Below are 23,671 nucleotides of genomic sequence, written 5' to 3' on the forward strand. Positions count from 1 at the left end.
CAGAGATGAAAATTGATAGGCACATCTTATTCTGACCATTATCTCGTCGTCTATCATTTAAAATCTTACGGCATGTTTTTATCATTTATCATCATTTATGTCAATTTCTGTTAGAACGATTCACTTGTCCAATCATTACCTTGCTTAAAAGGTCTTAACTGGTACTTTTATATACTTACGTTAAGACGTTTGCTGACATGACATTCTTAAAGCGTTAAAGTAGGCAGACTGTCCATTTCAGTCAATATATTACCTAAAGTTGTATTTATGCTCTTTTGATACAGTGTTTTATTATCAACAATACATTATAATAAGATTCTTCAAGATAATTTATTAGCAGTTACGTTTGTAACTCATATGCCAAACATTACAAAAGCAAGGACAACAATAGTGTAATTGACAAACAATAGACTTTATCCAATATCACAAATCAAAGATATTTATTATAAATAAAATGAAATTAAATTTATTTTTAAAGCATTTTCAAGATAGGGTTTTTGTTAAATCATATAAGTGTATAACACCATTGCATAAATTATATCAGACTTATTTCCCTTCGTACCAGCGAAATAAAGCCATAATCAGCAAAATAAAATGATCATTGATTGTTATCAAAATAATAAGATGTGGTGTTCATTTACTTCCTTGTCACATTTTTAAATTCTTTTATTGTATGTTTTTTTTAGATTTCAATTTAATTATTCCTTTTTAGCATAACTGAACAAAACTTAGATATTCTTGTATTCCAGTGATATTAAGTAGAACCCCTATAGAATTAAATGCTGTTAATAGTAACGAGATATTGTGATATTCTGCCCGTAGAAAACATTCTATGTCCCAGGAGAGTATGAAACAATATCATTGGTACAGTTTTTGTCGGTAGAAAAGGAAAAAGGCGATAAAGCTTTCTTTTTGCGCTTGGAATACACAATTAGAAAGACATTTTTATCATATTTTAGACACATTTTCAATATATTATTTGTGAAACAATTCTGTATAAATCATTTAAAATTTTCAAAGGCATCAGTTAATAACGAGACTTCAGTTTTTAAGTATCATGATCCTACCTTATTGTGTTCAATCTTACGATAAAACATGGGTCAAAGAGAGCATTCTGTATACTAGTACCTATTATCATGAGGCTGTGATGTTACGAAAATTTTCTACCATTGACCAATAATGTCGAAAAGTCGGTAAACAAGAAGTGGATGGGCGACAGACCTGTAATCGCCCCACGGTACGGAACCATATACAAAATATCATGAGGCTGTGATAAGGAAATGCTGGGATGCGGTATTAATCTGTGGTTTTGGTCCACCAACACTATTTTATTACCATTTTATCAGTTTCCGTAAACGCAATAAATTTGTACGAAAAAATCACATAGAAACACTCTTGAAATACAAATGAAAATACTGTTGTTTAACCAATCTTTCCATATATACGTATATCTGCACTTAAACACAGAGAAAGTTTTTTTTGTTCAGTAAATAATCTATTTATTTAGATAAACATAATATGAAATTTAAACCTGCCTTTTTATTTGACTAAATGTTTACAACCTACTTTATACATAAGATCATGCGTTTAACATATTTTACTTCCTGATTTATCCTTTATAAACAGGTTATTGACTTAAGAGGGAACATAAATAGTTAAAAATGCTCTTTGGAATTTTGATATTGCAAACATGTGAGTATACATTTAAATCGTAAGAAGATAACTAATTTGTTTTACATATATGTAACTCTTTGATTGTTAAACAGATCATGAATGAATTTGTGTTAAAAAATACGTTTAATATATTGAACAGTTTGAAGTTGTAAATATATATAAATGTATATATGTTATCTTGTATAACTTTTATGCATATATGTACTTGTTATATTAAGAAGTGTAAAGGTGAATCTGAAAACACATTGATTATACGTAATCAAATTAAAACAATGCAATAGTCTATTGGAATATAGTTATCTCTCTCCTCAGTTATTCGTTACTGTAATATTACTAGTCTTTCAATGTTTTAATTATTTTAATAATATTGACTCTTACATTCAGTTTGTTTATATATTGTTATTATTATATTTTTTCCTAACAAACTTTTGATAATATGTACTACAGTCTTGGCGACAAAAATGCTATTAAAATGTGTATATTTTGAGAAATATTTGAGGGACTGCACAATGAAGAGTAATGCTGTTATAATACATATAAGAACATTATAACGACAAAACTGGTGATACCACAAAGCAACTTTTGACTAAAAGTTGAGAATGTTCCATACAGACAACTTGAACAAGTGCATAACTAATTGAGACTGCTCAAATAAACAGATATTGCAAAAAGATTCGAAATAAATTATATTCAATAATTTTGTTTAAAGTTATTTCATAGCAAGTTAACATTTTGTTTAATTTAAGAGATAAGAACTGCCTGTATTTCAATTTTAACAAATTATAATGCATAAACTTGAGTTCTGATTGGCCTAAAATCTTTGTATAATCTGCCATATATACAATGAAGAACCAAAACTCGCAAAAAAATGAAATTGAGTGTATTTCTGCATCAAAGATGATTAGATGTAACTACCATCAAACTTGGCACAAATGTTGACTGGACCATTGCCTTTGTAACAACATGCCAGTCTTAAATTTCCTGTTACCATGGCAACGAGGGGACATCTCAAAATTGCCAAAAATCACTATTTTGCGTTGATTTTTTCCATCAAAATTGATTTCAAACTACTGCAACTTCTGAATGGATTCAGATAGAGTCAAAGGCTTTTCAGCGTTGGTTACACGTTACCTTATGATTGACCTGGGGTCATTTGTAGCCTCTTACAAGTCCAAAATATTCTTGGCGATGAGGGGGACAACCGCCCCTTCTTCAAACCCCCCAAACAGAAGGGGGCACATCCCCCTTCTGGCAACCCCCTGATGAACCTTTTGGATGGGGGGCGGCGCCGAAAAAGTGCTCACTTTTTTATCAACATGTCTGAAATAACAACATGTGTTTGGGGCCCAAACAAGACATTTTTCACTATTTGAAGCCTAAAAGACGGGGGTTTGAAAGTGCGTTTGTTTCGCCTATCTATGAGGTAAAGGGTCAAATGTATCAACAGTCTAATGAACGTGTCGTCAATAACTTTTCGAGATATTATAAAAAACGACAACAAGACAAAGGACGTCGTTATACAAGAACTGACTGTATATACGGGAGTGCGTACGAGCATGCGTGTGTGTGTGTGTTTATACTTGCCAACAGTTGCCCATATAGGCGAGTTAACCATATAAGTGTAAGTCATTTTAGATTTTAAAGGATAGAAAAATGTCCCAATTCTCTTGGTTATGCCGTGTGTCTAGTAATTTAGTTAGCCATCCGGAAAACAAACCCACATTAGCGGTGGTCCATTGGTCCGAGACCACCTGATTTTGGCAAGGACCACCTGATTTTACAGGCAACTGGTCCGTTAGACCACTTGAATTTTCCAAATGGTGCAGGGCTCATCTGGGAGAATGGTTATTTGGTCGAAAAACGTGTTCTATAATTGTTGTTTAAAACCATTTCTCCGATGTACAGGTATATGTTCATTCATCTCAATAGTTCAAAAAGATCTTAAGACATCCATAACGTTTTATTAACTCGCTAACAGTGTAGTAAAAAAAGTAGAAAATTATTTTAATAATTTAAGTATAAAATTCATTCAAATGTCTCTAGTACTGCATTGAATTTATAACATTGTATCACTATGGGATATCGGATAAGCACATGAATAATGGTGCAACTAAAGGCAAAGGAAAAATTAAATATCTAGTAATCTTTGGCTACTTTTTTAAACGATCAGAGATCCATTTTTTTCTTATTTAAAGCACTTTAAAGGGTTATAAATACTTTGTCAAAAATAAATAAATTTCAACAAACAAGCATGTATAATAAATCTGTGAGGACGATAAGCTCAATTATTATGTAGGAATTTTTCTGTTTATCATTAATATTTCATTGTTTCAAAGACAAGAATATAATAACTTAATAGTTTAATTAAAAATGTTAATCTATAAAAAGCATTTATTATTCTTATAAGATGTACAAGGAAACAGCAATGAGTATTTGAATAACAGCAAGGAAATAAGTCATTCACAAATAGTTTCACTATTCCCTAACTTGAGTTGCGGAAGAAGTCACTTAACCGAAGTATGAGTACTGTCATGTATTTTTCAATGAGATAATAAATACTAAATAGGATTACAATGACTTACTATATGATCTAAGATTGAAATAGAAAAAAAATGCATGTTTTCTTCAGTTGTTATAAATCTTATAATAAATATGTCTCTGTCACCAATTTTAAGTGTAGTTCTTCTAAATCTGAAGTTTCCTTAAAAACAAATGAGTAAAAAAAAGATGGACCACCTGTGTTCAGAAAGGACCACCTGAATTTTGGATCCAGAGGTCCGGCATACCACCTGCTGAAAACGTCGAGACCTGCCCACATTGTCGAGATTACAATTAAAGAAAATAAGAATCCCTAAAGAAAGTCCAACAACGACATACTTGAAAATGTTGAAGGCTCAGTTTGATTGAGCCTGTTCATGGACGGATCTGTAAAGTACAAACTACCGTTCGCGCCCCTAACACCGGCTTAAGCAGAATTCAACATTAAAACATGACAAACTAGATCAACAAGGAAAGGCGGCGTTCAAATCGTGTAATTCTTAATTTAGAAGCATCCACAGATGTGTTCATACGGCGAAACTTTCAATGTGACACGTTAGTGCCTTTCCATGAAAAGCGGCGTATGGTCCCCAATTAAAAAAATGAGTGCCCTAAATGAGAAAACAATGGGTGGAACTAAATAAAATGGAATGTTGAAAGGGGATAACAGGTTATGAAGCCTGCATATCACAGATAAGACTTTAAAAGACAAAATTAAAATGCAGGCAACATATCCTAAGGGTGATTCCACATTATTCAAGTAGGAATATTGGAACAACCCAACAAGAAAATGCCAAATAGTGAAAACTAAAATGTACCACAAACACAACAATAATGTCGTTCTGAACGACCTTTAAGGACCGAAAATATAACATCTCTGATTGAATGTACGGGACGACTTTGAATCGATTGAGCTGTGAGGGCTTGCCAGGCTGGTACATATTTATCTTCTTCCGGCAATTTTCTCCCGTATATCTTGTCAACAAATTCTATAACAAAATTAGATAAATAATATTAATAACGTACGCGTTTATTATGTATTCTATGCTTTGTTAAGATTTTAAAGAAAACTGTGTATGTTTTGAGTGCCTGGAATTATAAAGGATGAAATGCATTTACAGAGTTTTTGCACACTCTTTTGAAAAGATAAAACATGAGTGAATATGTAAATTGGTCTCTGTTTGAATAAAATTAGATAAAAGTTCCGAACTTTTATTTGCACATTTGAAAAGCACAAACAACTTCTCATCTCTGATATACTGAGGAGTCAGGTTTAGTGGAAACCCGGGTTTCGCTGTTCTCGTATTTAAACCTTAATAAATCTTAATTTCGGAGAATAAAATCAATCACTTTCACTTTTCAAATAAGAACATGGAGACAAACATATATTCAACGTGATCATATTTTAGGGCAACATATGTCAATTAAACAATACTAGGAGCTGGATTTAGAGAATTTTAAAATAAATCTTACTTCTTATACCTATATAAAATTAAAACTTGTGTTCAACACGACTTCTAGTGTTTCTTTCCTTTATATTTTTATATGCTCGAAAGAAGACCCCTATTGATTTTGTGTTCACAAGGTCCGAGGTCAAGGTCATCTTTACATATTCCGGAGCATAACTTAAGTTCTATTTAGCCCACAGGTTTCAAACTTCATAGGATGATTGTCCATATTGGGTAAAAGACCCCTATTGATTTTGGGGTCATAAGGTCAAAGGTCAATGTCACTATTACTTTAAAACTGAAAACAGTTTCCGGAGCATAAGTTAAGGTCTATTTTGCTCACAATAGTCATACTTCAAAGGATGATTGTATATATTAGATAGAAGACCCCAATTAATTTTGGGGTCATAAGGTCAAAGGTCAAGGTCATAATCACGTAAAAGCTGAAAACAGTTTCCAGAACATAACTTAAGTTCCATTCGTCCCACAGTGTTCAAACTTCATAGGAGACAAAAAAATATAAACAGTTCAGCAAAATAAACCATCTCAAATTATTCTCGGCTACGTTACATGCAATGAAATGTTTGACTTGTGTGTTAAAATTTAGTAAATGCTACATCTTATCTCTGAAACTAAAACCATAAAAATAATTTTGCTAATTCTATAACAATTATAAATAAATTCTTGCATTCATATTGTATTAATTTTGCATTCTATTGAATTGTTTTAACTATTCGATTATCCATTAAAAATTATAATTCTTTGATGGCTGTTTAAAATGAATGTAAACGTTCTAAAATGTTTATGTACGTTTAGTTATTATTTATTTGATATTCAAATGACAGGTTTGTTTGTGGTCAAAGGCAGTGTAATCTTATCCCCATCTCCTGCTCTCGCAGCTGAAGGAGAATCCTTTACATGGACATGTACATACAGTGGAAGTGAGACAGTGTCAGGTTTTATATGGTCACTGAATGGAAATACACTTGCAGTAATCATATCACCAGCATGTACACCATTTGCAAGTCCCGGACCACCAGATTCCTCACTTTATCAATATGCCTGTCTATCTTCAAGTCAAGCAACATTTACAGTTAAACAGATTTCTAACATGAATAATGGTAACATTTGGCGATGTGCAGTTGCTGCTCCAGGATATATATACAGTAGTAATGTTACTGTGACAGTTCAAGGTAATTACTATAATAATAATAATAATAATAATAATAATTACCACATTTCTATAGCGCCCTTCTCAAAAAATAAAATGTTCAAAGGCGCTTTACAATGGAATTATATACATTTACAATCACTTTATAAACAAACAAAAAAGTAATAAAAATAATTACACACATTTATGTATACATTTACAAAGTATAAAATATACCATGATAAATCTAAAAGTCTAAAACTCAGTCGATCAAATAAAAAAATGTATATGAAGAATTATCTAAGACTTGAAAATAAAATAAGGAAACGTTAAAACTATTAAAATTGTTGTTTTAATCCAAATGTTTCAAGACAACTGATGAATTTTAACGCATCACGATCTAAAAGTTTGTCTACATGAAGGTTGAAGTCCCCGACAATTATTACCGGTTTACCAATAGTTGCATATTTCGAAAGAAATTACTCTATATATTATGTATGAAATCTTACTGTAGCCTCAGTTCTAGGATATATATACAGAAATAAAGTTACTGTAACAGTTCAAGGTAATTACTCTATATATCATGTATGAAATCTTACTGTAGCCTCAGTTCTAGGATATATATACAGTAGTAATGTTACTGTGACAGTTCAAGGTAATTACTCTATATATTATGTATGAAATCTTACTGTAGCCTCAGTTCTGGGATATATATACAGAAATAAAGTTACTGTAACAGTTCAAGGTAATTACTCTATATATCATGTATGAAATCTTACTGTAGCCTCAGTTCTAGGATATATATACAGTAATAATGTTACTGTAACAGTTCAAGGTAATTACTCTATATATTATGTATGAAATCTTACTGTAGCCTCAGTTCTAGGATATATATACAGAAATAAAGTTACTGTAACAGTTCAAGGTAATTACTCTATATATCATGTATGAAATCTTACTGTAGCCTCAGTTCTAGGATATATATACAGTAGTAAAGTTACTGTGACAGTTCAAGGTAATTACTCTATATATCATGTATGAAATCTTACTGTAGCCTCAGTTCTAGGATATATATACACAGTAATAATGTTACTGTAACAGTTCAAGGTAATTACTCTATATATCATGTATGAAATCTTACTGTAGCCTCAGTTCTAGGATATATATACAGTAATAATGTTACTGTGACAGTTCAAGGTAATTACTCTATATATTATGTATGAAATCTTACTGTAGCCTCAGTTCTAGGATATATATACAGTAATAATGTTACTGTAACAGTTCAAGGTAATTACTCTATATATCATGTATGAAATCTTACTGTAGCCTCAGTTCTAGGATATATATACAGAAATAAAGTTACTGTGACAGTTCAAGGTAATTGTCCATCATTTTTATATACAATCATTGTGGAACAAAACAATTAAGGTAATGGTTATGTCATTTATGTCAACAGTTACATTACAGTTAAATGTACTTTATAAATAATAACAAATTGATGTATGTTATATATTATTCATGCATACACTAGCGTTTCTTCCTGAATTTGACTGGGTAATATTTTACTCTTATCGATGCAGAGTGACTATTATAATGCGACAGTTATAACAATATTTTATACACAGAGTATAGATAACCAAATCTTAAATAAGTGCAGTTTTTAATACGTCAGAAACTTGTTCAAGTAATTGATACATCTGTACCGATTATAGCTTAACAATCATTTATCGGTTTATAATAGAGTTAATGTGTATTGTAATACTATGACAGTTTAGGCAATACTTTAATTAATTTTATTTCTTAATGCCTTTTTTAGATAGATAAGAATTCCTTATTTTCAACTGTTTATTTGAACCGCTGAAATCATATGCATTATTAATGATGAAATATACTGTTAATCGGTCAACATTTTTAATGTTTACTCGCATGTCATCAGGTACTTCTGTAAACGCTGCACATCACTATTCGGTAATCGAATGCCGATCAGCTCAACGTACGATACTGGTTTCTAAATAATCAAACGTCTGCGGGATTCGTCTTGGTGTTGACAGTTGAAAGTAAAGTAAACATTTTCGATTCGTTTTAAGGACATATCGGAGAAAACACTGGGCAAACTATTTGAAAATAGAGATTCGCTTAGCACTAAAATGTTTTTAATGTTATTAAAGTTCCAGCGGCATTTTCTTCGCCATTTGTACCGAGAAGCTAACTTAAAGATTTTGCAATAGAAGAATGAAATATCAATGAACTAAACTCTCTGTTCTCTAAGTGTTATCCTTTGGCGAGAAAGAATTTTTGACATTACAATTGAAAGACTTCCCCTTAAATTGTGTGTCCTGGCAGAATTTAAAAGAAAGCAGTCCGGCATGACACCAGTGAAAATACAAAAAAAGAATGTTTCATTGCAGTTAAAATTTTTACAGTGAAAATGCGGAAAATGAAAATACGCATTTTATTTTATCAATATTTCTCAATATTTCTTTTATAAGTTACTGAATATAATAAATGCACTTATTACAATACACGTACTGTATTTAACTTGCTTGAAATGGGGATATTTAATAAATACCAAATTGCGGTATATTGTATATGTTTGTTTTATTTCTGTTTATCTCTATTTTAATTATATGTGATTATTGTTATTCTGCATTTTTTATGGATTTTCTTTGAAGAATGAAAGGAATTTCAATGTCTATTAGCAGTCATCACTTTTAAATTATAGAATATATTATAAATCAAACCAAAGAAATTGAAAATGTTATAAAATATATGTCGAGCAATTGACATTTATAATATTTTAAATTAGACTAGTCCGATATGATTTAAAATTTCCCTGGCATTTTGTTCTGTCGAAGTTGAATACAACTTAAGTTTTTTTGGTACTATCTTAGGAAAAGTTAATTCAAGATCAAGTTTAGGTGTTGACCATATATAATTATATAGTGACACAGTTTCAATCGACTGACTTGCCTTTGTAAAAACATAAGACTGTACTTTACAATCAATCTTTTTTATTTTACAGTTTTTGTAAGAAGTGTTAGTTTAACACCACCTACTGGATCTATAAGAGAAAATATTGAGTCAACTTTAACCTGTGAGACATCTACTTCACGACCTGCAGCAAATATAACATGGTATAAAGAGTCTACAACTGGTCAAAAACTGGTGGTAACAAGTAAATACTTTTCTACAATAGAAAGTGTTGGTGATTTAGAAAAATCAACGAGTGAGCTCAAGTATACGCCATCGAGAAGTGACAACACATATAAGATATACTGTCAAGCTTTAAACATTCCAGGAAGAACCCCGGTGATATCAACGAAGTTTCAAATGGATGTTCAATGTAAGCTTTACTATCAAGCACACAATAGTCAAGTTAATGTTATACAAAACATGTATAAAGGTTTATTTGGAGCATGTAATGATCCACTACACAGCAATAAAACATGTCAAAAGTCACTATTTCAAATTAAAAATGTTGCAGCTTTTAAGTTTTTTTCTATTGAATTAACACTAGCCGTTGATGCAGACAGTATCAAGATAATAATTTAGTACTAGACTAAATGTGAATTATATTCTTGTTTTGAAAAGTAATATATGCAAACAAAAGTTTATAGTGAAATTTACTCCATAGTAACAACTATTTTTCTTAATTAAGTTTGCATAACAATAAAACTTCATTCTTTTATTCGTACACATAATTATATTTTGATAACACACTCAATTAATTCCATGAAAAACATTTTCACAATACGTGTATACTCGTATATATAACGATATAACCACTGACTGACGGGCGTCTTGAATAATTATCCATTTATTAAAATATTTGCTCGTACATGCATTTCTTTCAATGTCAGTGTCTTATATGCAAATATTACAAGTTTTTATTAATCCTACAAAACTGAAATATTGATACGAGTTGAGTTGATTATGAGCGATTTGTTATGAAATAATATAAGTCATTATTTCACATTTGATCATAATTCTTACCGTTGTCCTGATACCGGTTATTTACAGATACCCCAGAAAGTGCACCTTATATACAAAACTATTCTAATGGAAATACTTACAAAGTCATTGAAAATAACCAAGGTAAACTGTCATGTATTATTAAGGGAGGTAATCCACTATCAACATTGACATGGAATTGTTTTAACAATGGATTGTCTACAAAAACAAGTGGAACAACAGTTACTAAGACAGTAACATGGTCTGCCACACGTGGTCCCGACAGATCCTGTACTTGTCAATCTTCACATCCAATAGCTGGGACACAGTCTGTCTCTGTCAGTGTGCAGGTTTTGTGTAAGTTGTCATGTTATCTATTTACGTAATTTTAGCTTAAAACTTATATGATTAAAACTCTAAACAGCTTCCGGAATAAGTTTGCAAATCCGGGATTTATACAAACTCAGCTACCCTTTCTTAAGTAATTAGAGAATGAATGAAGAGTTCAGTCAACATAGTGTATAAAGTTAAAGATCCTGTATGTTTTGTGATTGATATTGTTACTGTGTGTATACCACACGTGCAAAATATTATATATGTATATAATAATGCAAATATAACAATTTTCAAACATCGAAGACTATGTAAAATGTGTTCTGCAAATATTTGTGCACATCATATTTAATAAATAAATTATATGCATTCATTTCTTATTGGAAAAGTTGACTTAGATTTAATAGAAAATAAATTTCTAACTACCTCCCTTTATTTACATGAAATGTAAAATTCGGTTATACTTTATAAATAATGCTTATTGGAACTTTCAATATTGACAAATCTTAATTTGAGCATCATACGTTGGGTGTCCCAGAATTACGTGGACTTTTGCTGTAACTCAAAAACTACTGAAAATAAAAACAAACAAAATTAACATGAACAAAATGCAACTTTATTGCATTAGTACAAAAAATTTCAAAGTTGTCCGGCAACTGCATCAGTGTCTGTCGGCAGGGTAATGAGACAAGGGGTAGCGGGGGCGGGGCAGTCCATTCCGACGTCATTCCGGTGGCGTCGCTAGTTGTTAATAAATGCGTGGCGTCGAATGTCAGTTTTTCTCAACATAGTCGCCGCCTAACTCAATACACCTACGGTGTCGATATATCCACTGGTCGTACACCGCCCTGTATAATAATAATAAAGCATACTATTAATTTTTGTTACGATAATAGTGTTAAAGACGACGGTGATAATGCTGACGCCGTATTATTACTATTATTTTTATTATTATTATTATTATTTATCATTATTATTTTTTTTATTATTATTATTATTCTTTTTATTATTATTATTATTATTATTATTGTGGAGTTTTATTTTGTACGCAAAGACAATGTGCGTTAACAAGGGAAATAACCTATCATGCGCACTGCTTACTATAGCAGTTTGAGTTCACTTTCTTAAAAGCTGAAGCGGATAAATTGCGTTTAAAATAATAAATTGTGATTAGCTTAATTATTAAAAATCATTTTTCTTAAACACAAAATTATTGCTTAACCTTGAATAGTACTCAGCATTGACCTTGGTGTAACGCCTGTCCCGATCTATGACGTCCTTGACTTCCTAAATTGACGCCGCAGTCAAAGTTGATTTTCTCCCACGACCCTTGTCGTCTTCAATGTCCTCTCGGCCGTCTCGAAAACGCTTATGCCACTTGAAAACGAGTGTTCGACAAACAGGAGGTATCACTTTTGCAGTCTCCAACATTTCCTGCGTCTGTGTTGGCGTCTTCCCAAGATTAACACAAAACTTGATGATAGTCCGATGTTCCGCGTAATCCGTGGACGTCATTTTTTGTTAAATATCCAAGAGCAACGGTTGTCAGTTGTCCGCTGGTAAACAATAACGAAAACAGCTATGCCGTCAAAATTTCAAACGAACGTTCATATGATGTCACTGCATATGCTCACGACGTCGCGCCATTTTTTACGTATAAATACGCAAGATATACGAAAGTAAAGACAACTTATTAATACAAAATATTGGACTGCCCCGCTCTGTGCATACTGCGTTACTATAGCGACGTAAAATATAGAGAAGAAATGTTGGAAATTTAAAAATAATGGACATATTCATTAAGGATATGTTAAAGGTATTGTGTACAAATTTGCTAAAAAATGCATTAAAAAATAAAAAAGTTATAGCAAAAGTCCACGTAATTCTGGGACACCCCTCGTATTTATGAAATAAAAGCATGAACAAAATGTGTTACAGGATCATTAAACAAAAGGATCAGCAAGCGTTTAATTGTCTACAGTAAATCCACAGCTTTGAACTTCAAATATCGATTGTATTCACATTACTTCCTTTACACATTTTATATGCATTTATCTCTCAAGTTAAGTGATCATGTAACATTTTATTATGCATCATTTAAATGTCTCATTAAAATGTTCGAAGATTGATACTGAATGGATATCTAAAAGAGCTGGTTGGTTCGTTAGAAATGTACATGGTACAATTCTACACTAAAATGAAATATTTGTTTATTAACATTGTGCTTTTTAATTCATAATATTAAAGATTAGGTATGCATTACTGTTGAAATAGAGAAAGATTTATCGAAGCGATACCTACTATAGACTTAAATTGGATGTCTTTATTAAGTTTTGAATATCTATAGTGAATATATTGTCTGTTTTTAGATACGCCGGACAGTCCAAGATTCAAAGTCAAAAGTACTACAGTTTCAGGGCCTATTAACTTTATTGATGGAAAGTTAAGCTCTGTTGTTTGTGAAAGTAATGGTAAACCTAACCCAGACAGCTACAGTTGGAGTCAGGCAGGTAGTTCTACTACAGCTGGGGATACACTCACATTTAACCCTGTCCAGAAACAAGATGATGGTCAGTATACATGTACAGCACAAAACACAATGGTACCATCAAGCGGAGATACACAAATAGGAAGTAATAGTTCTACTGTAAAAATAACTGTTCTATGTAAGTTTTCAACATTTCTTTTAAGTTAATAAAGAAGGATGCAAACATTACTCTAAATTGTTGATTTGATCATTTTAGTAACCTATTTAAATGTAAAAGCAATCATGCCGATTGCAGTGTGAACCCTGCAGACATTTATAAAGATTTTTATGAGATTGAGCATACCGTTTTTATTCCTGATAATGTCTGATATCATAAAAACATTTAATGCAACGCGTTAGTTTCAATCCATGAAAAGCGGCATATGGTCCCCAGATGATAGAATACATGTTGCCTACAATAAGAGGAACTAACTAACAAAAATATTGGAATTTTGGAAATTAATATTTGCAGAATAATGCTCCATTTTGTCACCTTTTTTTAAATTTTCAGTGCTGAGAAAAGTGCTGACAGGTTTTGTTTTCAGGGAAATAAATCTTTTTGTTTAGCGTTCTATCTAAAGTTATAAAATGGGTTCCAGTGATAACTATTTATAGCCGGGTCTTTCTCAATACAAACTATAAGACCAAATGTTTGCCTGTAAATAAAACGGTTTTGCTTGCTGTTCACACACTTTTGCAGTTATTGATTTTATCTTAACAGATGCTCCAGTGATAACAACATTGGATAATCAAGACATTTTGGCAGGTTCAAATGTAAGTGTTCAATGTCCTGTAATAAAAGGAAACCCTGAATTTACAACATTTAGGTGGACAAGGAATGGTGATAGCAGAACATGGAAGACACAAACACTGTACATACAGAATGTTACTAAGTATGATGACATGATGTATACGTGTACCGTACAAAACATATTCAGACCAACTGGGTTTCCCACGGAAATGGGGAAACAGACGGGGGCCCTTCCTTTCCCCCCCCTCAAATTTTTCTTTTTTAAGAATTTTTTTACTTTTTGGGGTATTATTTTTTTTTTATTATAAATTTAAAAAAATAGGGGCCCAAAAATTTTTGCAGGTTTACCAGTCGGGTTTTTTTTTATTTCTTTTTATAATTTTAAAGGGTTTTCCCTCCTTTTTTTCCTATAATTTTTAATAAAAGATTTTATCTTAAGAAAAAAAAAATAGAAAATTTAAAATTTTTTAAAAATTTTAAATCTGTGTATTTTTTTAAATATAAATTCAAAAAGGCATGTCGTGAATCTCTATAGATTTTGATAAAACGAAGACGAATGATCATTTTGTAGTATTTTACAAAAGTTGTTAAAATTTTCAGTTCACTTCTGAACCGTTTACTAAAAAACATGTTAAACAGTTGACTCACTTATTTGCTTATGTGAGAGATTTTTCAGATTTTTGTCACTTACAATCCTTAACTGTTGACATTGAAGGTCAAATTATTAAATACTTGTACTGCTAAAATTAGCTGTAACTTTCAAATTTATTTAGGGATTCCATCAACAGCACTTATGCCTTAACTATCATGACAAAATAAATAAACAAATAAATTAACAAATAAAACCTTTTAATGGCATTGACCATGCTTAAGCTTGGACTAGGGGGCGTGGTGGTAGTTTGCACTTGACAGTACCGTTCATGAACAGGCTCAATCAAACCGAGCCTGCATTCTTTTCAATTTTGCCGTCTTTCTATAGGGATTCTATTTTCTCTATTTTCGTTATTAAATTTTGCTTAACTTATGTAAACTTTCTTATTCATTAAAAAATTAGCCTAAACTTGGTGAATACAGATGTATTGAATCGTTCAAGCTTTATCTTGACTTAAACCTTTTAAAGACCTTGGCCATAAGGGTGGAATAATATAATTTTACCTAAATGTGTGGTAACGTGCTATTTATTTAAAGATAACATCAATAATTTGATGAAATGACACGCATGTCAAAAATTGATCTGTTGAATAATTCACACATTTCCTTTACCTTATAATGACAACGACCTTTAAAACCAAATTATTAAATTTCACCTGAGTTGTGTTACCTTTTTACTTGGATTTGATTCATATTTTTTTACTAATTACCATACCAACATGTTGACTTATTCAAGTTTGACCTTGCAATTAAAGTGGCTTTGACAGATATGATTCATACTTTAAAAACCAACTCGGATTACTGTAAACATAGACATATTAAAAAGTACGAATATTATTTGTAAATGACCGTTACTATTTAGGTAAAATATGACATTTTAATTTCATTCTGTTCACAGAAATATATGTTTAAACATGCACATTCACTACAATGTTCTTCCCTAGATGGATATTAGAAAAAGTGGCGCGTTGCCCCTGCTCGACTGTCGCTTTTATTGTGTAACCGTTGATTTCGTTTTTCCCGATGAACACAAAAATATGCTACAACGTAAAATTGTCATATACTAGTTATACTTAAGATTTTGTGGTAAAGTATGTGTTTACAGATTTTACTAGCTTTATTTATTACTTATTTCAGATATGGCATCAGTAACATCATTTATTATCAAAGGAAGTCAAAGTTCACAACTTTCTGTCACAGTGGATGAAAAAGCAGATGTACAATTCATTTGCACGGTAGACAGTAACCCTGGCTCCAGTATTAAAATTCAACTTCCAGACAAAACATTTTATAGAAAGGAAAGTACCAGAACTTTGATTTACAATCACACTGAGGCGACATGTGTTGATACCGGTGTATATACATGCTCTGCTAGTAATGCGTATAATTTTGGAAAAGTATCTGAGAAAAATCTAACTCTGTTTGTAAGATGTGAGTATTCAAGTAATTCCAATTTTCAACCATGGTTCATGTTTATTGGTCGTTTATAATTGATATTGAAATACTTTGATAAATGTTTCAGTCAATTTAAAACTAGTTACTCCAACAAGATAATTTGTAACATTTAAATCTCTACTAAAATCACACAATCTTTTATGCGCAATGTATATGTCCTTTTATGCCATCCGTTCGTAAACAAAAGAGTGGCCTTAATTTATTTCTCCCTATTTTTGCTCACCTGAGCTAGCTCAAGGTGAGCTTTTAGGATCGATGAATGTCCGTCATCCGTCCACATTTGTTCGTTAACACTCTAGCGGTCACATTTTTCTAGCGGACAAACTTTGTCAGGATGCTTGCCTAGGTAATTTCTCGGATAAGTTCAAACATGGGTCATCTCGGATGAAAAACTAGGTCACAGGAGCTAAAAATGGCAAAATCTTATTAACACTCTAGTGGCTACTGTTTTGATCTAAATATCCTGGAAATTGGTCTGAAAGTTTGTTTGCATGATTTCTAGGTCAAGTTTGAAAATGTGTAACCTGGGGTCAAAAACTAGGTCAAATATGGAAAATCCTTGTTAACACTCTAGTGGTCACATTTATGACTCTCCAGTCATAAAACTTGGTTAGAATGCCTGTGTAGGTAATTGCTCAGATGAGTTCGATGGGTCAGGTGAGCGATCTAGGGTCATCTTGGCCCTCTTGTTATTGAAATATATGGATTTAATATATTACACTATTAAAAGTTTTATTCCTATATAGCGTCATGTTATACCAAAGGGTATAAATGCTATAATTTTCTTATCAGGTTATCCACGGCCTTTGACGCCAGTAAAAGAAAATGTAACCAGTGCCCTTAGAGTTCAATCTTCCTTTATCTTCTCGGGACTCGCATACCCAACACCTACATTTACATGGTTCAGTAAACAAGGAACAACATGGAAGGAACTGTCAAGCAATAGTCATGTGTCCATATCAATAACAGGAGTAGATACAAATCTTACTATCAAAAATGTATCACAGTCTGATTATGGAGAATATCAGCTGAAGATTGAAAATGAAATTGATATCTTTATACAACATTATACTCTTATTCCAGAAGGTAATACAATCGGCTTTATAAAACATTTTATGTCTAACCTTTCTTTTTTGTTTTTAATGTTTATGCATGTGTTAAAATAAGCTATTTGTTATCAATTACTTCACCTTACTAAGATAATATAAGCTAATCGATTTCATTTTTGCAAGAAATTTAACCAACAACATTGGTCAAGTTTTGATCATATCTATAGTAATATTGTACAAATATCATTTTTACTTTGCTAATTTTTACGTAATTGCCTTCATGTAAATGACCAACTGCCAGTGTGAATAAAAAGGAACATTTTTTTACCTTTTTCGTAATAAAATGTTCCATATCTGAACATTTAAACAAAAAGCCTTTATTACGTTTAATTATAAAATATTCAGAAATAAGGAATAATGCATGGAAAAATTAATTAAAATTTAATGAAATAAACATAATTATAGAAATAATTGATATTAAATCAGATTAGTCTCTATATAAGCGATTATTCAACTGCAACATTGTTAGGCAACTATTTACTACAGAATTTTACTATGTTAAGTCAAAATGTCACAAAGAATGAAAACAAATCACCTTATTATTTAACATTACCTTCACGTAAACTGTCGCCTATGGATACACCTATTTTTTACGCATTTGCAATTGTGTAGCGCGCAGTTATACATTAATTTTCATTGGTGAAACATCTGAGAAAGTAGTCTAAAAATATTTTATTGCTCCGCCCACTTTCATATTTATTTTTCATATCTATTCAGTTTACAAATATGATATATATTTGGCTGATAAAGCACATTTTTCATGAGTAAAATTAAATAAATGAATATTTTTGGTTAAAAGGTATACCAGAGAATCCACGGGGATTTCAGCATTTATACAAAGAATTGACAGAATCATCTATAACCGTGCAGTGGATACCAGGTTTTGATAATGGTCCACGTCAGACATTTGTTCTAGGATACAAGAAAAATTCAGACAGATTTTGGACAGATATTAACATTCCTGATAATGGAGAGGAAATCATGATCTATACTGTCACATCCCTTACCAGTGGAACACTGTATAATTTTGTTTTATATGCAAGAAACAAAATTGGAAATTCAAGCCAAACTGATGTGTTGGGCATTAGGACTGGTAATTAAGCACTAATATGAATATAAATTTATTTACTTAATCATCATTTTTACAAATGAAAATCAGTTATGCAAAGTTGACGTTATGCATATACAATTCTTTTTGCAATCCTTTTTTTTTTAAAGAAAATATACATGTGAACGTTTGAGCTGGCTTCTAGGAAAAAAGTGTATCATTTATAAGAACAACTACATTTTGTTTCTAATGCTATTTTTACACTGAAATCATTTAACTTGCTTGCATCAAAAGGCATTAAACGCATTTTACATTCACTTAGAATATTTTAAATCAAATCTTGTAGAAACGCAGAGGGAATTAAATGTAGGCCACGGCCAACTACCAACACATTTCAGGTGCGGAGCTCCAAACGTCTTAAAATCCAAATAAAATGAAAATTTGTCAATTCCAGCACATGTATTTGTCATACATATCATTAAATCAAAACATGTATAAGTCTGACCTTGATATAATATGCTTATTTTACATGCACATGTAGTACTTAACTTGTAGGTTTTTGGGTATTCAAGAAGAATTTCTATCATCGAAAATTGAAATTCATACGTATTTCTAAGCGTGGAATAAAAACGAGTTTTTATTTTGGAAGATATATATTTTGAGTAATAAATAATTCGAAATCCTCACACTGACCCTTTGATAAGGTTATATGCGGTACGTTGAGATAGGTCCACTTTGATTCACTCGCTTTAATTTCATTTTTGATTTATAAAAGATATACTATGCTCAACTTTGATATTTGAAAATATTGATAATTGCTACACAGTATCTTTATAAATATAACATCAACAAACTTTAACTTCACACAAAGTAGATGTGTGATGTTTTAAACTTTACACACTATAGGTGGACACACTTTGAATATATAGTGTCATTAAAACACTGGTTGTTTTCTAAACAAGAATCAATTTTACTTGACCTGTAGTAAAGAACACGGCTTCCCATATATATTTTCATTCTTTTATTCACTTAAGACACATTCAGGAAGAATTTCATAGATTTCAAAAACATTCTGCAATAAAGATATTTAAATCAAAAATGAACATAGTATATCTTTAATGTATCGATTTTATTAATGTTTGATAGATAGAATCATTTGTTTAACCTGTCAATGCCTAAAGTAATGTCATAAGGGATACAGTTTTTGATCCTATACATATTAAGTAAATTACATCAATTATATCTGAAAGTATGACATAGCTTTTCACTTCAACGAAAAAAACAACAACAACAGAATTCTATGCAAATGAAACTGACTTCATTTCTTTCAGAACGATCATCAGATTTTGAAACTGATAGTTGCCATAATGAAAAAACAACAGCAATAATAGTTGGATGTGTGCTAGGAATAGTCATAATCTTACTGGCATGTTATGCTGGATACATCACTTTACTCTTGAAGCGAACAAAGGGTGAAATACGTAAGAATGTGTTTGATTTCTTTTTGCAAAATTTCATATTTAAAATATTGATTTAACATTTACATTTGAGTCTTAAGTATCATAAGCTTATCAGGCAAAGAAGTAAGCGAACACATATATATATCTTTGTTCTAGACAAATTCTTAAATTATGTTACAAATGAATTATATCGTTTACATAATACGATAATATTGATATCTACGCATTTTAAATACGCATCATTTAGAATCGTAAGTTAAGCAGTTTCTATTATTTGAGTAAATGGCTCTTTAATATCTGTTAAAGAATTGTATATTTCAGATAAAAATGAAATGCACGTGACCTCCTCGTAAGTTTAGATTTATACACATCTATATATTATTGTAAATACTTATTTGTTGACACCTAAGATGATCATGTATGGTTAAATTAAATTTACATTAGCGATTCGTAAGGGAACATAAGCATCAATTGTATAAAAACACTTGCATTAATTACTTAAATTGTATTGTTGAAATGCATATATTTATACCTTACAAACATTATTTTCTTATCTAGGACAGGGACAGGTGTCCCAGCGTATGCTAATTTATCATATCCAGCAACGGACAATAATGAACACGAGTATACAGAAATGTCAAACGCCGTATTTCCGAGTCCAAACATTGATACGAACGAGTATATGTCACTGGATGACAAGTTGAGGGAAAACAAGGAGACATATGATGTTATTAATGTAAAACGTTAGAAATTGTTTAAAACAGAATTGGATAACAAGATATTAACTGGTACGACCTGTAATGTTTGAAGATGTTGTCAAATAATTTCAGTGTTAAAATCACGTTGTAATATTTTTTATTATTGTTTGGTTGCCATATATTGAGTTATTTAAAAGTTCCACTTATTTCAGAGAATAAACAATCTGACCTGTTGATTTCAAGATTTATAAAAAATGATACTCTATGTATGTAGATAATGGTCATATTTACATACTGTATTGTTCATTTTAATTGAATATTGTTCGAATTTGTTTGTAGAAATTGAAGCTCTTTTAAAAATAATTTTAATAATTTAAAGTAGAATACATGATAGATGACAAAACAAATCGTCTGGTCGTTTAACGAACACTTGATATTTTCTTTTGATATATTAGTAGGCCATATCACTGAGTTTTGTGAAACAGGTTTTTTTCCAGAAATTTGACCTAAAGGGTTTATTATACCTCTTCATAAAAAGGGCGATAATGGTAATCTTAACAATTTTCGTGGCATCGCATTACTAAGTTACTGTGGGTATCTTGACAAATATGGTGGATCAATATATGATGCTCTGGAAAATATATCACATTACGTTTGATGACTTAAAATAGGATTATATCAGTTTGTTGTTTCATTATTATAGGTTTTAAAACTTTGACATTCAAACAGTATATTTACTGCTTCACATGAAATAACACAAAATAAAAGAATACAATTTGCAGATAACTCTACTGTAAAAAAATAAACAGAAATACAATTGTTATCTATTTGTCTTTATATTGCATAATAATATTATTTAGTCCAAGCCAGAAACAAACAATCGATTCTAGATAAAGGCATGCACTCTTAACATATATTTTGTTTAGAATAATTGCGATGCATATTTGTCTATCCCGTTCAAGTAAATGTTTCTTGGTGATATATTTCATGATGCATTGTATCATGCAAATGTCAGTCTTTGCAGAATGTATGTTTTTGTGAACCTATTACTTTAATGTTCCTCCTTTTTCACATTGACAAAAACATATATGTCATTATGCAATTGGTTCTGGATATAATAAAATTTGTAAAAATGTGTTACACTATTTATGCAAGCTATTTGTCTTAATTTTTGTTTGTTTGCACAAGAAGTCGCCAAATAATAAAATGGTGAACACAGTATGTTTCAAATATTGAAATGTTTTTGTGACATAAATATATTGTTTGAATACTAAAACGGCACATGGTATTTTTTGGATCATTGTACAATCATAGATTTTTGTTATCTGTAGTAAATGACACTGAAAAGAACAATTGTTAGTAGTAAAAGTAATACGTATGATGTAGTTTTCACATATGTTCACTTTTTTAATTAACCGTAAGTTGCTTGATACTTCATTAAGTCATTTACATTTCTTAAATTTGTGTTTTATAAACAGAAAATTATGCCTACATAGACATATGCAAATCTGCAAACGTAAATAAGCGTAATTTTGAATTTGTACGTTAATTTTATGGTTACAAAATATTCGAAATAATCGAGTTTTTAATTGAAATAGAAATATAATAATCTGTAGAATTCGTAGAAAGGCTGACATCAGTCTTTTAATGTGAATACTGTATTTGTACGTAAGTACATTAACAAAGTGGGGCGCATTTTAATTAAAGTTGATAGCTGACATTTCACAAAGGATTCAGTAATGAATAATGTGACAAACAACTAAATCGATGACCTTTGTCTCATTTTTGTAGTATATTTCCGTCAAAGTTTCAAATAAATTTGTAGGTTGTTGACAGTCTCCTCATAGCTTTTCATAAAATATCATTATTTCTTGTCAAGAGGTGGGGGGATGATAATTTCATAGTATCCAAATCTGATGTTCATAGGGATATCATAAATAACTCCTTACCAAATTATAAACATGTACAGCAGTAATGGAAGCCCAATTTCAGATATCACAATTAAAGTCCTGTGATTCAAAGTGTGGGATGCTATGACGTGCTTATTCTTTGTAAAATGTCTGTCTCATACTTTGTTCAAAGTAATTGAAAATATGTTTTTATTTAAATTGATCTAATGTAGATAAAGAATTCAGTAATTCGCTTCATCGATAACATTCAAGAAAATACAACTTTTTTAATAAATACGCTGCTAACTACCTTTTTTATAATAATATATTTTACCATGAATACATTGTCAAAGATTCTGTACATTGGGTCAGTTTTCTAGAAAGTTAATTTTATTCTAATTTATAAATAAGATTTCCACATTATGCATGATTTATCTTTCTAAAGAATACAATTGCAAGATGTTATTTTGGAATAATAATGTTCTTGAATTTTGGAAATAATAATGTCCTTGATAATTCTCTAAAAAAACCTAAAAACGATCTTTGTGTTCCTTTTTTCTGTCTATAACACTCTTCTATCTTTGTGTTCCTGTTGGATACATTACATAGTTTCCATCATTCAGCAATTACTATGAATAAAATGTCTTACTTACTTGTTGCGGAATTGATGTAATGTATTAATTGTGTTATGACATGTTAAGTTGTTATGCTGTTAAAAGCAATTCAAAAATTAAAATATTTACAGTTAAAAAGTTAAAATAAGGTATTACTATTATTTGTATCAATCAGTTAGTAGTTATACTATTTATAATGCATTGTTTGGCACATACAAATAAACTTACGTCTATTCTATATATAGATTTGAATTTTGCTCACTGTCCAATTGTTACGGTAAACAATGATCGTAAAGTTTATGTTTTACCACGCCTAGATGAAATATTGATCAATGTAATATAATATGCACTGAACTAAAGAAAAGCACCAAACCG

At 30.8% G+C, this 23,671-nt stretch overlaps 1 protein-coding gene across 1 annotated transcript; it reads left to right on the plus strand.

Moving 5' to 3' along the window:
* Positions 1–1,544: 1,544 nt before the first annotated feature.
* On the plus strand, positions 1,545–23,509 carry LOC132742656 (nephrin-like). The gene is made up of 13 exons (XM_060731124.1): positions 1,545–1,692; positions 6,506–6,853; positions 9,833–10,153; positions 10,831–11,118; positions 13,464–13,760; positions 14,343–14,599; positions 15,760–15,826; positions 16,161–16,454; positions 17,271–17,564; positions 18,387–18,680; positions 19,967–20,116; positions 20,417–20,444; positions 20,654–23,509. The coding sequence occupies exons 1-13, from the start codon at positions 1,662–1,664 to the stop codon at positions 20,841–20,843; spliced, it is 2,859 nt and encodes a 952-aa protein (XP_060587107.1). The 5' UTR covers positions 1,545–1,661; the 3' UTR covers positions 20,844–23,509.
* Positions 23,510–23,671: the final 162 nt, after the last annotated feature.

This window comes from Ruditapes philippinarum, unplaced genomic scaffold (assembly GCF_026571515.1).
Source record: "Ruditapes philippinarum isolate M1 unplaced genomic scaffold, ASM2657151v2 ctg3417_1_1_1_1, whole genome shotgun sequence".
Lineage (NCBI taxonomy): Eukaryota > Metazoa > Mollusca > Bivalvia > Venerida > Veneridae > Ruditapes > Ruditapes philippinarum.